The 15,574-nt window shown below is 40.3% G+C and overlaps 1 protein-coding gene across 1 annotated transcript in view; it reads left to right on the top strand.

Moving 5' to 3' along the window:
• The window catches only part of LOC135512145 (leucine-rich repeat-containing protein 1-like), an 82,063-nt gene that overhangs the window by 49,704 nt on the left and 16,785 nt on the right, over positions 1–15,574 (top strand). The window contains exons 5-11 of the mRNA XM_064933852.1: positions 1,608–1,664; positions 2,164–2,227; positions 2,745–2,819; positions 4,840–4,984; positions 5,716–5,834; positions 6,350–6,433; positions 11,885–12,000. Coding sequence (XP_064789924.1) covers positions 1,608–1,664; positions 2,164–2,227; positions 2,745–2,819; positions 4,840–4,984; positions 5,716–5,834; positions 6,350–6,433; positions 11,885–12,000 — 660 coding nt within the window. The remainder of the gene's footprint in view (positions 1–1,607; positions 1,665–2,163; positions 2,228–2,744; positions 2,820–4,839; positions 4,985–5,715; positions 5,835–6,349; positions 6,434–11,884; positions 12,001–15,574) is intronic.

Genomic DNA, 15,574 nt, shown 5'->3' on the forward strand with positions numbered 1-15,574 from the left:
AAAATACTGCCCCCTACACGGAAAAGGTTAAGACATGAAGGTCAGTCAATCCAGAAAATTTCAAGATCTTTGAAGGTTTTTGCGACTGCACTTGAAGAAACTATCAAGCACTCATGAGGACTGCCACATGAAAGGAAGAACCAGAGTTACACCTGCTGTGGAGGATAAGTTAATTCGAGTTAACTGCACCTCATATTGCAGCCCAAATAAATGCTTCACAGAGTTCAAGTAACACTGCTTGAATCAGGCCTTCATGGTTTAATTGCTGCAAATAAACCACGACTAAAGGACATCAATAAGAAAAAGAGACTTGCTTGGGCCAAGAAACACAAGCAATGGACATTAGACCGGTGGAAATCTGTCCTTTGGTCTGATGAGGCCAAATTTGAGATTTTTGGTTCCAACCTGTCTTTGTGAGACAGAGAGTAGGTGAAATGGATGATCTCCGTGTTTGTGGTTGCCACCGTGAAGCAAGGAGGAGGAGGTGTGGGGGGCTTTGCTTGTGACACTGTCAGTGATTTATTTAGAATTCAAGGCACAGTTAACCAGCATGGCTACCACAGCATTCTGCAGTGATATGCCATCCCATCTGGTTTGAGCTTAGTGGGCCTATCATTTGTTTTTCAACAGGACAATGACCCAACACCTCCAGGCTGTGTAAGGGTTATTTGACCAAGAGGGAGAGTGATGGAGTGCTGCATCAGATGACATGGCTTCCACAATCACCCGACCTCAACCCAATTGAGATGGTTTGGGATGAGTTGGACTGCAGAGTCAAGGAAAAGCAGCCAACAAGTGTCCAGCATATGTGGGAACTCCTTCAAGACTGTTGGAAAAGCCTTCCAGGTGATGCTGGTTGAGAGAATACCAAGAGTGTGCAAAGCTGTCATTAAGGCAAATGCTGGCTACTTTGAAGAATCTCAAATATATAAAATATGTTTTGATTTGTTCAACACTTTTTTGGTTACTACATGATTCCATAAGCGTTATTTCATAGTTTTGATATCTTCACTATTATTATACAATTTAGAAAATAGTAAAAACATTAATAAAAAACCTTGAATGAGTAGGTGTGTCCAAACTTTTGACTGGTACTGTGTACATGTTTACTTTTTGCCATTTGATTCGCAATAACCCATGATTGATTTTAGGCTTTAATTTTCCAGTCCACAAGATTTTTAGATTTCTCTGCTCCTCGTTTAACTAATGCAGTTAGGCCTATATTTCACCACTGATGTCCAAGCCATATCTTCTGAGACTGGAAGCAAATATTTGCCTAGTTCAATAAAGGTTAAATAAAATTTAAAAAATATACCTTGGCAAGAAATGTCTAGATTGTGCATAATAATTTATTCTCAGCAGAGCTTCATAGCTCCGCTGCTGTGATTACTAATTACAACTATTTTCCTTTCTTTTGGCAACAAAGACATTACCTCCAAGCCATTTTGTGCTCCTAAAAGCCTCAATTCTTGGAATTCATCAACTCTGTCCTAGATGGCTTCAATCAGTAATCCTCATGAAAAGGATTACTGTATTTTCTGTTGTTTGTGATCATTTGGGGACAATGACAAACACCAAATGGCCCTCCCTCTTTTGCCTCTCCACAGCCTCTCCAACTTGGTATCACTGGAACTCAGAGAGAATCTGCTGACATATTTACCAGAGTAAGTACTTACCCTGGATAGATACTGTATGTTTCAGGGCAAAAAAATAATTGGAGGCAGAAGACAAATAGGCCTGCTTTTATTAGTCCATGCGAGATAGAAATTCTTATTTCACTCTGCTCCCAACCCCCCAGACATGTTCCACAAAGTGTAAGAAGTCTGTGTGGCTACATTACAAGCATGTAACAAATTTGGTAGACCACAGATGAAGCCTTATGTGTTGTGTGTGTAGACTTTAGAGGTGATATAGAATGCATTGTACCCTCTAAAGAGTTGTTGGTCTATATTCAGCCAATGCGCGACTATTATGTTGGCACAACAACAGTCTCCCTATGTGGCCAATACACACATGGTTCAAATTAAACAGCAGTGAAACCGACTGAAAATGAGAAGCAGATACAATATAAATCCGTCACTGTATGATGATTATTTAATTTTTTTCAAAGCCTATATGTCATCTTCAAAAAAAACTTTAGAACCCCTCTTGTGCATTCCACAGGTCACTATCGCTACTTCACAGACTTGAAGAACTTGACCTAGGGAACAATGAACTTTACAATTTGGTGAGTTTCTGGCTTTACGAATCTCGGTAAAATGTTGATTTCTTGGAATAGCATTCACACAGAAGAAAACAATTTGCATAGCTATGCATGTGTAGAATGGGCAGCCCTCAAATCTGACTCAACACTTTTCTTGTTATGTGAAACATAATTGGGTGTACTGATAGAAATTCCTCCCTCTTATCATCCTGAAGGGGTAGTGTGACAGGGACGTTGAGTTTTTAAGTTATAGTCTGTTACAACATAATGTCAGGTTTGATGTTTATAAAAAGGTACCTCTGAGACGGAGGCACACTCCCTGAGAGAGTGACTGAAACAGACAAGGCTAGGGAATGACAGTTTACACAGGGTTGAAATTATTCCACAGTCTTGTTTACATTTGCCTCAGTCGTGTATAATTGTCTCTATTTCTCTCTCTCACCCTTTTTTCTCGGTCTCTGTCTCTCTCTCGCTCCCTTTTCTCGGTGTCTTTCTCTCTCTCTGTGTCTGTCTCTTGCCTCCAATCCTTCCTCCCACACAGCCAGAAACAATAGGATGTCTTGTCAGCTTAAAGGACTTGTGGCTGGATGGAAACCAGTTGGCTGAAATACCTGCAGTAAGATTTTTCTGAGATATTTAGACTAATTGTCATTTTTTTAAGTGCCTTGATATTATGGGTCTCCCGAGTGGTGCAGTGGTCTAAGGCACTGCATCTCAGTGCAAGCGGCGTCACTACAGTCCCTGGTTCAAATCCTGGCTTTATTACTTCCGGCTGTGATTGGGAGTCCCATAGGCCCAGCGTCATCCGGGTGTGGCTGGGGTAGGCCGTTCTTAGGGCTGCAATCCCATTAACGGGATCGATATGACAACAGCCAGTGAAAGTGCAGGGCTCCAAATTCAAAACAACAGAAATCTCACAATTAAAATTCCTCAAACATACATGTATCTTACACCGTTTTAAAGATAATCTTGTTGTTAATCCCGCCACAGTGTCCGATTTCAAATAGGCTTTACAGCGAAAGCACCACAAACGATTATGTTAGGTCACCACCAAGCCAAAGATAGGAGTCACAAAAAGCAGAAATAGAGATCAAATGAATCACTAACCTTTGATGATCTTCATCAGATGACACTCATAGGACTTCATGTTACACAATATATGTATGTTTTGTTTGATAAAGTTCATATTTATTTTTAAAAATCTGAGTTTACATTGGCGTGTTACGTTCAGTAGTTCCAAAAACATCCAGTGATTTTGCATAGCCACATCAATTTGACAGAAATACTCATCATAAAGTTGATGAAAATACAAGTGTTAGACATGGAATTATAGATATACCTCTCCTTAATGCAACCGCTGTGTCAGATTTCGAAAAAGCAAACCATGCAATAATCTGAGAACGGCGCTCAGAAAAAAAATACAATTCTCCGCCATGTTGGAGTCAGAAATAACATTTTTAATAATCCCTTACCTTTGATGATCTTCATCAGAATGCACTCCCAGGAATCCTAGATCCATAATACATTTTTAATTTGTTCGATAATGTCCGTTATTTATGTCCAAGTAGCTACTTTTGTTAGGGCGTTTTGTACACAAATCCAAATGCTTGTGCAGGTCCAGCCGAACGTCGGACGAAAAGTTAAAAAAGTTATATTACAGGTCGTAGAAACATTTCAAACTAAGTATAGAATCAATCTTTAGGATGTTTTTATCATAAATCTTCAATAATGTTCCAACCAGAGAATTCCATTGTCTGTAGAAAAGCCATGGAACGCAGTTCGCTCTCATGTGAAATGTGCATGACAAGGACGTGGCTCTCTGCCAGACCACTGACTCAAAGAGCTCTCATCTGGTAGAAGCCTCATTCAAGTTTCTAAAGATGGTTGACATCTAGTGGAAGTCCTAGGAAGTGCAACTTGAACCATATCCCACTTATTTTTTTTATTTTTTTTACCTTTATTTAACTTTATTTAACTAAAAAAAAAAAAAGGCAAGTCAGTTAAGAACAAATTCTTATTTTCAATGACGGCCTAGGAACAGTGGGTTTAACTGCCTGTTCAGGGGCAGAACGACGATTTGTGCCATGTCAGCTCGGATTTGAACTTGCAACCTTGAGGTTACGAGTCCAACGCTCTAACCACTAGGCTACCCTGCTGCTGTCAATAGGGCTGAGTTCAAAAACTACAAACCTCAGATTTCCCACTTCCTGTTTGTTTTCTCAGGTTTTTGCCTGCCATATGAGTTCTGTTATACTCACAGTTTTAGAAACTTCAGAGTGTTTTCTATCCAAATGTACTAATGATATGCATATATTAGTATCTGGGACTGAGGAGCAGGCCGTTTACTCTGGGCACATCTGGGCACCTTTCATCCAAGCTACTCAATACTGCCCCTGCAGCCATAAGAAGTTAACTGACTTGCCTAGTTAAATAAAGGTAAAAAAAGTATAAAATTACAGTTGAACTTGTATGATATGGTTTGATTCCCCAAAAAGTGAAAGGCTAACCTATTTTTTTAGGCTAAATTAATATTGCGACTTCTGTTGATATAATGCAATCACGAGATGCACCATTATCGTTAGTCACTAACACAGACTGTGAAATGTATTTACAATTGAAGTGTGTTCAACCCGTAGGAGATGGGCAGCATGAAAAGCCTCCTGTGTCTAGATGTATCAGAGAACAAGCTGGAGCACCTTCCAGAGGAGATGGGTGGCCTGGTCTCCCTTACTGACCTGCTGGTGTCCCAGAACCTCATCAATGCTCTGCCAGAGGGCATAGGTCAGCACGCTGCTGCACTGTACACGACAATAGTGTGTGTGTTTGTGATTTTACTATCTTTGTGGGGATCAGAAGTCAGAAATTCGGACAAGTGGGGACATTTTGCTGGTCCCCACAAGGAAAAAGGGGGTTGGGGTTAAGGGGTTGGGTTTGAAGTTCGGGTTAGGTCAAGGTTGGGGAAAATATAGTTTTGAATGGGAATCAATTGTTTTGGTCCCCACAAGGATAGTAAAATAAACGTGTGAGTGATGTTTGTGTGCAGTCATGCATTTGTATGCATGCGTGTTTGTGTACATGTTTGTTATTGGCCACTTGTTTCACCATGTCATGCATTGGACCATGCTGAAACTGATTAGGTCAAAGATGGGATCAACATCAATGTAAACTGAGCATAAACCGGAAGTTAATCTGAACAGATGAAACCATGTTTAGTACATTTACCAAAAGAGATTGTGAATCACATAATAAGAGAGTCCACATTTGGTAACTGAACTTATTTAATAACATAGGCACAATATAACTTTGGATGAATGGAAAATGAAATGTGACAGTCATTAAATCCATATAAAATTATTTGATGTTTTATTGATCTGTCGTTTCATTAGCCATAGGCTCTAGTGTTGGTTGCAAATCAACTAACTTGTTTTAGGAATTGTATTGATTGCCATGCTATCCTCACTACTCTCATATGTCTATATCAAAGTATGTAACGTTGTTTTTTTGCTCTGCAGGAAAACTAAGGCGACTGTCGATATTGAAAGCAGACCAGAACCGGCTTGCCCAGCTACCAGAGAGCATTGGCAACTGTGAGAGTCTCACTGAACTGGTGCTCACTGAGAATCGGCTACAGGTGAGTTTGTGGTTGCGCTATACTTGCTCATATATACATATCAAACCTGCCCTCATAATAATAAGTAAGACCCAATTACTTTTCTTTTATGTAATTGAGATCACAAGACACATGACTTTTTCAGCCCACGACAAACACTTTAATTTGATAAAACTCAACTCTAATGGCTGCCCTCTTTGGTCCTTTGAAAGACCTTGTGACTTAGTGTCGCATAACAAATTGTATTTTTACTTCTGAAGGGATGTATTCTCTTATTATTGTGTAACCTTTGACCTCCATTATGCCCTTAGTCTTCACTTCCTAAGAGGCTAAAAACATCTAAGTGTGCGCCAGGAACTTATCCTCTTTACCACTAGCCAATCAGATATGTTTATGTCATCCTCACAGTGGGACTGTGCAGGTAATCCCCATGCTCAGGCCACTAGCCGGTCTACTGTCACTGCTACACCTATTACTGTATGTGTGAACTGTAGATGTTTAATGTATTATTTCTTAATTGTTGTTTCTCTCTTTAGAGTTTGCCAAGAAGTATTGGTAAACTAAAGAGACTTTCCAACTTCAACTGTGATAGGAATCGACTAGCGTCATTGCCAAAAGAGGTATGCTATAGTCTTTCAACATGTAATCATTTGAAGCAAATGTGAAACTTGTTGATGAATGGTAGGTCCTTCATGCTTCACAGAAAAAACAACAGTCCATAGTCTAGTGCAGGTATTCCCAACCTGGGGTACGGGTATGCGCAATGCCATCGGAGGTACGCCAATACAAATGTGGTTCACATAGAAAATAACTTTTTTAATATTTTAAAACATTTTCAAACAGTCCATATATATATTTTCCCACGGGGCTGTACATTTGGGTGAGTTTTTCTCTCTCGCCTGAGTAGCCTCGTTTCACTGCCTAAAATTAAACCATCTAGTGTTCAGCAAAATAACAACAATGTCAAATACAGGTAGCCTAGTCAAATAATTAACATCCAATCACATCAACCGTTACTCTCTCGCGGGAATTCCACTAATAGTCCGTATGTAGCCAAACGTAGCTGCTGCTCATTCCGTTGGCTTGAAAACTGATAAATGGTTAAAAACAAGTAAGGCCTTGTCCATACCAGTAGTACTACACCTGCACCTGTTGACGACACACGTTGTTCTGTTTCCACAAGCACATCCAATGCTAGCATCAGTAATTCTATATTTGTTGTTAGCCCAGCTGGCATGGACACTGACAGTTGTGAATCTGATGCAGCCGAAGAGCTACTACCCACTTACAAGGGAAAGCACCAAACAACAGACAAGGACGTTGGACCATCAAATATGTGCAAATAGGATGAGAACTACATTGATTTGGGGTTCACTTAGATACCATTAATAAGAAGGGGCTAGAAGTGCCTTACATGGTGAGCTGCTGAGTGGCTAGGACAGGCAAGCCCCATACTGATGTGGAGGACTTCATTCTTCCTGCTGCCCCGGATATGGCTGAGACAATGCTGGGGGGAAAGGCAAAAAAACTATACAGACAATATTTTCATCAAACAACACTGTTTCACGACACATCAGTGACATGACAGGAGATGTTTTGAAACAATTACTGCTTCGCATACAAGGCCAGTGAATTCTGTGCGTTACAGCTGGATGAGTCAACAGATGTGGTGGGCCTGGCACAGCTCCTGGTATATGTTTGTTATGTTTATGGGGGTCAATTAAGGAAGACATCCTCTTCTGGAAACCAGGACAACAGGAGAGGATATTTTTAAAGTATTGGATAGCTTTGTGACATCAAATGGACTTTGGTGGTCAGGATGTGTTGGTATCTGTACTGATGGCGCAAAAGCCATGCCAGGGAGACACAGTGGAGTGGTAACACGCGTGCAAGCAGTTGCTCTCGACGCCACTTGAGTACACTGCAGCATCCACTGAGAGGCTCTTGCTGCCAAGGGAATGCCTGACAGCTTAAAAGACATTTTGAACACTACAGTGGATAACTTTGTTAACTTTGTTAACCTCTTGAACCTCCCCATCCCGGATCCGGGATCGTGACTAAAGCCTCAGGCTCATTAGCATAACGCAACGTTAACGATTTCTGAAAATCGCAAATAAAATGAAAATAATGCGCCTGCTCTCAAGCTTAGCCTTTTCTTAACAACACTGTCATCTCAGATTTTCAAAATATGCTTTTGAACCATAGCAATTGACTAATTTGTGTAAGAGTATGCTAAGCTAGCTTAGCATTTTGAGTAGCATTTAGCACGCAACATTTTCACAAAAACCAGATACCCAAATAAATAAAATACGTCACAATGCTGCAGACACCTTGGGGAAACGACAGAAAGGGCAGACTTACTTCTCTCGCATTCACAGCCATATAAGGAGACAATGAAAAACAGAGCCTCAAAAATCCTGCTCATTTCCTGGATGCCGTCTCATCTTGGTTTTGCCTGAAGCTCACGTTCTAGGGCACGCACAGAAAATATCTTTGCAGTTCTGGACACGTCAGAGAGTTTTCTTTCGAAAGCTATCAATTATATGCATAGTCAAGCATCTTTTTGTGACAAAATATCTGGTTTAAAACGGGAACGTTTTTCATCCAAAAATGAAATTGCGCCCCTAGAGTTTCAACAGGTTAAAGCAAGGCCCCTGAACTCTCGTGTATTTTCTGCACTATGTAATGATATGGGCAGCGACCATGTAACGCTTTCACAACATACAGAAGTGCGTTGGTTATCAAGGGGGAAAGTATTGACACATTTATTTTATTGAGAGATGAGTTTAAAGTTCTTTACTCACCACAATTTTCACTTGTCTGACCGCTTGCATGATGATGAGATTCTCACATGACTGGTCTATCTGGGTGATGTTTTTTCTCACCTGAATGACCAGATTCTAGGATTACAGGGACTCTCCACAATTATATTCAATGTGCTGGACAAAATTGAGGCTATGATTAAGAAGTTGGAGCTCTTCTCTGTCTGCATTAACAAGGACAACACACAGGTCTTTCCATCACTGTATGATTTGTTGTGCAAATGAACTCAAGCTTACGGACAATGTCAAACTTGATTTAGCGAAGCACCTGAGTGAGTTGGTTGCGCAATTACGCAGGTACTTTCCAGAAACGGGTGACACAGACAACTGGATTCGTTATCCCTTTCATGCCCTGCCTCCAGTCCACTTACCGATATCTGAACAAGAGAGCCGAGCGGTTCTGTGAAAATTTGAATTTAATCAGAAGCCACTGCCCGATTTCTGGATTGGGCTGTGCTCAGAGTATCTTCCCTTGGCAAATCGCGCTATTCAGACACTGATGCCCTTTGCAACCACGCACCTATGTGAGACTGGATTCTTGACCCTCACTAGCATGAACACTAAATACAGGCACAGACTGTGTGGAAAATGATTTAAGACTGAGACTCTCTCCAATACAACCCAACATTGCAGAGTTATGAGCATCCTTTCAAGCACACCCTTCTCATTAACCTAGGATGAGTTATTCACATTTTTCGATGAACAATTAATGTTTTATATGTAAGATTGTTAAATAAAGAGCAAAATTATTGATTATTATTTGTGCCCTGGTCCAATAAGAGCTCTTTGTCACTTCCCACGAGCCAGGTTGTGACAAACTCACACATTCTTATGTTTAATAAATATATCGTATAGTGTGGGTGTGTGTGGGGCAGGCTTACAATGATGGCAAAAAACAACATTTGAGAGTGCACTGACCCTGGTGCTAGAGGGGGTACGCAGCTGGAGGTTGAATCTTTGAAGGGGTGCGGGACTATAAAATGTTTGGGAACCACTGGTCAAGTGTATTTGTGCCAAGCTTTTATTATCTTAGCTATATTTTTTATGTTGTCAGGACATGAGGCTGCTTCCTTCTAAGTTTCTTTCTGGGATACAAGCACTTTTCCTTTTTTTGTTTTATGGCTCAAAGTTTTATTCCATCTCCCGTTGTGATCTTACCGTATCGATCACGTTTTGTGATACAGCAGTGAAGTAGTTCCACTGGACATTGTGATTTACAACCCCGTTCTTGTATTATCTGAATGAGTGCGGACTGGATCCAAAGCAATTTCTTCCCTTGCTACGGTGAGCCACTTATTCTGTGGGTGCTCTAGAATCAATGTGTGAGTGAAGTTGCTTATTTTTATGTAATGCTATGTTAACCATTTTACCCCAATACTGTAAGCAAAATGCTTGTGCATGCTAGGTCTGAACATGCTCAGAAAAAGCTAACATAAACCTTGATTGCATCTCATTTTGCCTTCATGATTTACCCTGATGCTCGGACAAATGGATGTAAAATCATAGAAGCCTCAGTCATGAGTCAGAGGAATCTGGTTAGTGCATACCCCAGTGATCACTGTATGATTTGCATGCAGAGCTTTGCTGGACTAAACCTGACCCCCTCTGATTTTAATGGGTATTGTAAAAAGGCTAATCCTTACACCTGCTAACCAGCAAATCTGGTCTCTGTGAGCTGAATCCCATTCAGTGGAAGCGTATGCCACAGTGGTACTATGCAGGCAAAGGTCGATTTGTCATATCGACCTGACCTGGAGCACTCTCACAGGCACAAAATCCATCTCCCACTGTGACTGTCTTCACCCTAGACATGGCTGTGTGACTCTTCATTGTGTGTGTGACTCTCTGTCTGTCTGTACTTTAGCATGATTTCAACTCTCCGGCTTCAGCTCTCCGGCTGTTGGCATGCTATCTTTTGTTTCCAGGGGATTCAAGCACAGACAAAACAAGCGCACACACACTGACTGCAGTTCTCTGGTGTATTCAGCACTGGTTTATTGTCCCAGAATGCCTGCTTCGTGCGTGTGAGAGAGATACTGTTGTTGATTCTAGCCTCTTGTCTATTAAAGCGAAGGCAAGCTCCCTCTGGTTAAAGTTTAATCTGAAAGAGCCCTTTAGTAGTTATACAATGCCCCTGTGTCTCAGTGTGAGTCCACAGAACTTTGCACAGATAATGTCATTGTTTTATTATCTCTAACCATTAACATTTCAAACAGTAACAATAGTACTAGACAACTACTTGTTTACCACAGGTGTCGGGATGTAGCTATGTTCTTTTTAATTAATAGTCATGACTGATAATTGGCTAAAAGTTTCAAAACCTGATATTGTTGTGATTTTAAATCCACACATTCAAGGTAAGATATCCGCTGGACCTTGGCTTATTTCCATTTTAATTGAACAGTTGCATATTAATTTGGTAATTACCCCCCCCCCCCCCCCAAATAAAAAGGTCTGCAATTTGTTCATTTTTCCAATGCACAATTCTAATGAATTTCATAGACAAAACAACCTACCCGGTATTGACATTGTTTAAGCGTGGGCCCATGCATGTAGTACTTTGTTAATTCTACTTCTGAGGTAATGGCTAGACTTTGAGTAGAACCTGTGTGTTGCCTACTAACTGTAACTCCTGCTGATATTTGGACTTCTCTTCGAGGCACCTCTTTAAATCAATCTTTAGTACTCCAGTGAGAGCATCAGCTTAGCCAGATCCTTTTAACATGATGAGACTCCATTACTGTATTTGGTCCCTGTTCAGGTCTGTCTGGCCGCTGGCTGATAGTAGATTACAGTCTGACTACAGCACTTTAGCTGGCCCATCCGGTCCCTACTTCAACACACTACTAATTGCAGCTAATTTTAGCTCCTACTTTGCCAAACTCCATAGCCCAATTCCATCAAGATGCCCAATTCTGTGGCAAAGCTCCCAAATGCTCTTAATGGTTTACCTATCTATGCCCATTATGCTAAATAGATTTTAGCATTTTTTTAATACGTTTTTATAAAGATAAATTAATTTTCTGTGATTTAGAAAATGTTAAGGTATAAAGGTAAATACTTAATTTCTATTATATTTTTTACATGAACTGTTCTTACCAAAGCCTAATGCTCAAGATGTTTGTGTGCCTCAAAGAACACCTTCTCTGTTCGTATATGGAATTTTGTGGGTGTGTGATGATAAATTAAAACAGTGTCTTTTTAGAGTTTTAAATTGTCTTATTTGTATGCCTTTCTTCCCTAATCCAGATTGGAGGCTGCAGTAGCCTGAATGTCTTCTGTGTTCGAGGGAACAGGCTGACAAGAATTCCCTCTGAGATCTCTCAGGCCACAGAACTGCATGTGTTTGATGTGTCTGGAAATAGGTAGGCTACATAGAAATTAAAAATTCAATGTATATTTATTAGCCTATGATCGTATTCACATTACATCATATACACAACTGGTCAAAGTTTTAGAACACCTACTCATTCGAGGGTTTTTCTTTATATTTTTTTTTACTATTTTCTACATGGTAGAATAATAGTGAAGACATCAAACTTATGATATAACACATGGAATCATGTAGTAACCAAAAAAAGTGTTAAACAAATCAAAATATTTATTTTATTTTAGATTCTTCAAATAGCCACCCTGTGCCTTGATGACAGCTTTGCATACATACTATTGGTATTCTCTCAACCAGCTTCACCTGGAATGCTTTTCCAACAGTTTTTGTTGGAAAATATTTCCCACATATGCTGAGCACTTGTGAGCTGCTTTTCCTTCACTCCAACTCATCCCAAACCATCTCAATTGGGTTGAGGTCGGGTGATTATGGAGGCCAGGTTATCTGATGCAGCATCATCACTCTCCTTCTTGGTAAAATAGCCCTTACACAGCCTGGAGGTGTTGGGTCATTGTCCTGTTTAAAAACTAATGATAGTTCCACTAAGCCCAAACCAGATGGGACGGCGTATCGCTGCAGAATGCTGTTGTAGCCATGCTGGTTAAGTGTACCTTGAATTCTAAATAAATTACAAGCAGTGTCACCAGCGAAGCACCCCCACACCATTACACCACCTCCTTCATGCTTCGTGGTGGCAAATACACATGTGGAGATCATCCGTTCACCCACACCATGGCTCACAAAGACACGTCGGTTGGAACCAAAAATATCCCATTTGTACTCTAGACCAAAGGACAGATTTCCACCGGTCTACTGTCCATTGCTCATGTTTCTTGGCCCAAGCAAGTCTCGTCTTCTTATTGGTGTCCTTTAGTAGTGCTTTCTTAGCAGCATTTCGACTATGAAGGCCTGATTCACACAGTCTTCTCTGAACAGTTGATGTTGAAATGTCTGTTACTTGAACTCTGTGTTAAAATGGTGCCGGAAGAGATGGCTGCCATTTTACGGACTCCTAACCAATCGTGCTATTGTGTGTTTTTATTTTCACATTATTTGTAACTGTGACATAAAATTTGATTTGAAGCATTTATTTGGGCTGCAATGTCTGTGGTTGGTAATAGAGGTCGACCGATTATGATTTTTCAACGCGATACCCATTATTGGAGGACTAAAAAAAGCCGATACCGATTAATCGGATGTTTTTTTTTTTTTTTGTAATAATGACAATTACAACAATACTGAATGAACACTTATTTTAACTTAATATAATACATCAATAAAATCAATTTAGCCTCAAATAAATAATGAAACTTGTTACATTTTCTTTAAATAATGCAAAAACAAAGTGTTGGAGAAGAAAGTAAAAGTGCAATATGTGCCATGTAAGAAAGCTAACGTTTCAGTTCCTTGCTCAGAACATGAGAACATATGAAACCTGGTGGTTCCTTTTAACACAAGTCTTCAATATTCCCAGGTAAGAAGTTTTAGGTTGTAGTTATTATAGGAATTATAGGACTATTTCTCTCTCTACCATTTGTATTTCATTAACCTTTGACTATTGGATGTTCTTATAGGCACTTTAGTACTTCCAGTGTAACAGTATAGCTTCCATCCCTCTCCTCGCTCCTACCTGGGCTCGAACCAGGTAGGAGCGAGGGGAACAACCACTCCAAGTCTCAGAGCGAGTGACATTTGAAATGCTATTAGCGCGCACCCCGCTAACTAAGCTAGCCATTTCACATCGGTTACACCAGCCTAATCTCGGGAGTTGATAGGCTTGAAGTCTTAAACAGCGCAATGCTTGACGCACAATGAAGAGCTGCTGGCAAAACGCACGAAAGTGCTGTTTGAATGAATGCTTTTGAGCCTGCTGCTGCCTACCACCGCTCAGTCAGACTGCTCTGTGAAATCATAGACTTAGTTATAACATAATAACACACAGAAATACAAGCCTTAGTTTCCGGATTTGACCATATTAATGACCTATCATCTCGAAAACAAGATGTTTATTCTTTCAGTGAAATATGGAACCGTTCCGTATTTTATCCAATGGGTGGGATCCATTAGTCTAAATATTCCTGTTACATTGCACAACCTTCAATGGTATGTCATAATTATGTAAAATTCTGGCAAATTAGGCGGCCCGAACTGTTGCATATACACTGACCCGCCGTGCAATGAACACAAGAGAAGCGACACAATTTCACCTGGTTAATATTGCCTGCTAACCTGGATTTCTTTTAGCTAAATATGCAGGTTTAAAATATATATACTTCGGTGTATTGATTTTAAGAAAGGCATTGATGTTCATGGTTAGGTACACATCGGAGCAACGATACGCACCACATCGATTAAATGCAACGCAGGACACGCTAGATAAACTTGTAATATTAACCATGTGTATTTAACTAGTGATTATGATTGATTGATTGTTTTTTATAAGATAAGTTTAATCCTAGTTAGCAACTTACCTTGGCTTACTGCATTCGCGTAACAGGCAGTCTCCTCGTTAAGTGCAATGAGAGGCAGGTGGTTAGAGCGTTGGACAAGTTAACTGAAAGGTTGCAAGATTGAATCCCCTGAGCTGACAAGGTGAAAATGTTTTTTCTGCCCCTGAACGAGGCAGTTAACCCACCGTTCCTAGGCCGTCATTGAAAATAAGAATGTGTTCTTAAAACCTCTTGATACTCCCCATCCCGGATCCGGGATCGTGAATAAAGCCTCAGGCTCATTAGCATAACGCAACGTTAACGATTTCTGAAAATCGCAAATAAAATGAAAATAATGCGCCTGCTCTCAAGCTTAGCCTTTTCTTAACAACACTGTCATCTCAGATTTTCAAAATATGCTTTTGAACCATAGCAAATCAATCATTTGTGTAAGAGTATTGCAAGCTAGCTTAGCATTTTGCGTAGCATTTAGCATGCAACATTTTCACAAAATCCAGATAACCAAATAAATAAAATCATTTACCTTTGAAGAGCTTCGGATGTTTTCAATGAGGAGACACTCAGTTACATAGCAAAAGAATCTTTGTGTAGGAGAAATCGCTCCGTTTTGTACATCACATTTGGCTACCAAAACGAACCGAAAATTCAGTCACCAAAACGTCAAACTTTTTCCGAATTAACTCCATAATATCGACCGAAACATGGCAAACGTTGTTTAGAATCAATCCTCAAGGTGTTTTTTCACATATCTCTTCATTGATATGCCGTTCGTGGAAGCCTGCTTTCCCCTCAGAATCCCATGGAAAAATACCAGCAGCTGAAAATGACACACCAATTTCGACGGAGGACACCGGGTGGACACCTGGAAAATGTAGTCTCTTATGGTCAATCTTCCAATATGCCTACAAATACGTCACAATGCTGCAGACACCTTGGGGAAACGATAGATACGGCAGGCTCATTCCTCTCGCATTCACAGCCATATAAGGAGACAATGGAAAACGGAGCCTCAAAAATCCTGCTGATTTCCTGGTTGCCGTTTCATCTTGGTTTTGCCTGTAGCTCCCGTTCTAGGGCACCCACAGACAATATCTTTGCAGT

Source organism: Oncorhynchus masou, chromosome 24 (assembly GCF_036934945.1).
Source record: "Oncorhynchus masou masou isolate Uvic2021 chromosome 24, UVic_Omas_1.1, whole genome shotgun sequence".
In the NCBI taxonomy this organism is placed as follows: Eukaryota; Metazoa; Chordata; class Actinopteri; order Salmoniformes; family Salmonidae; genus Oncorhynchus; species Oncorhynchus masou.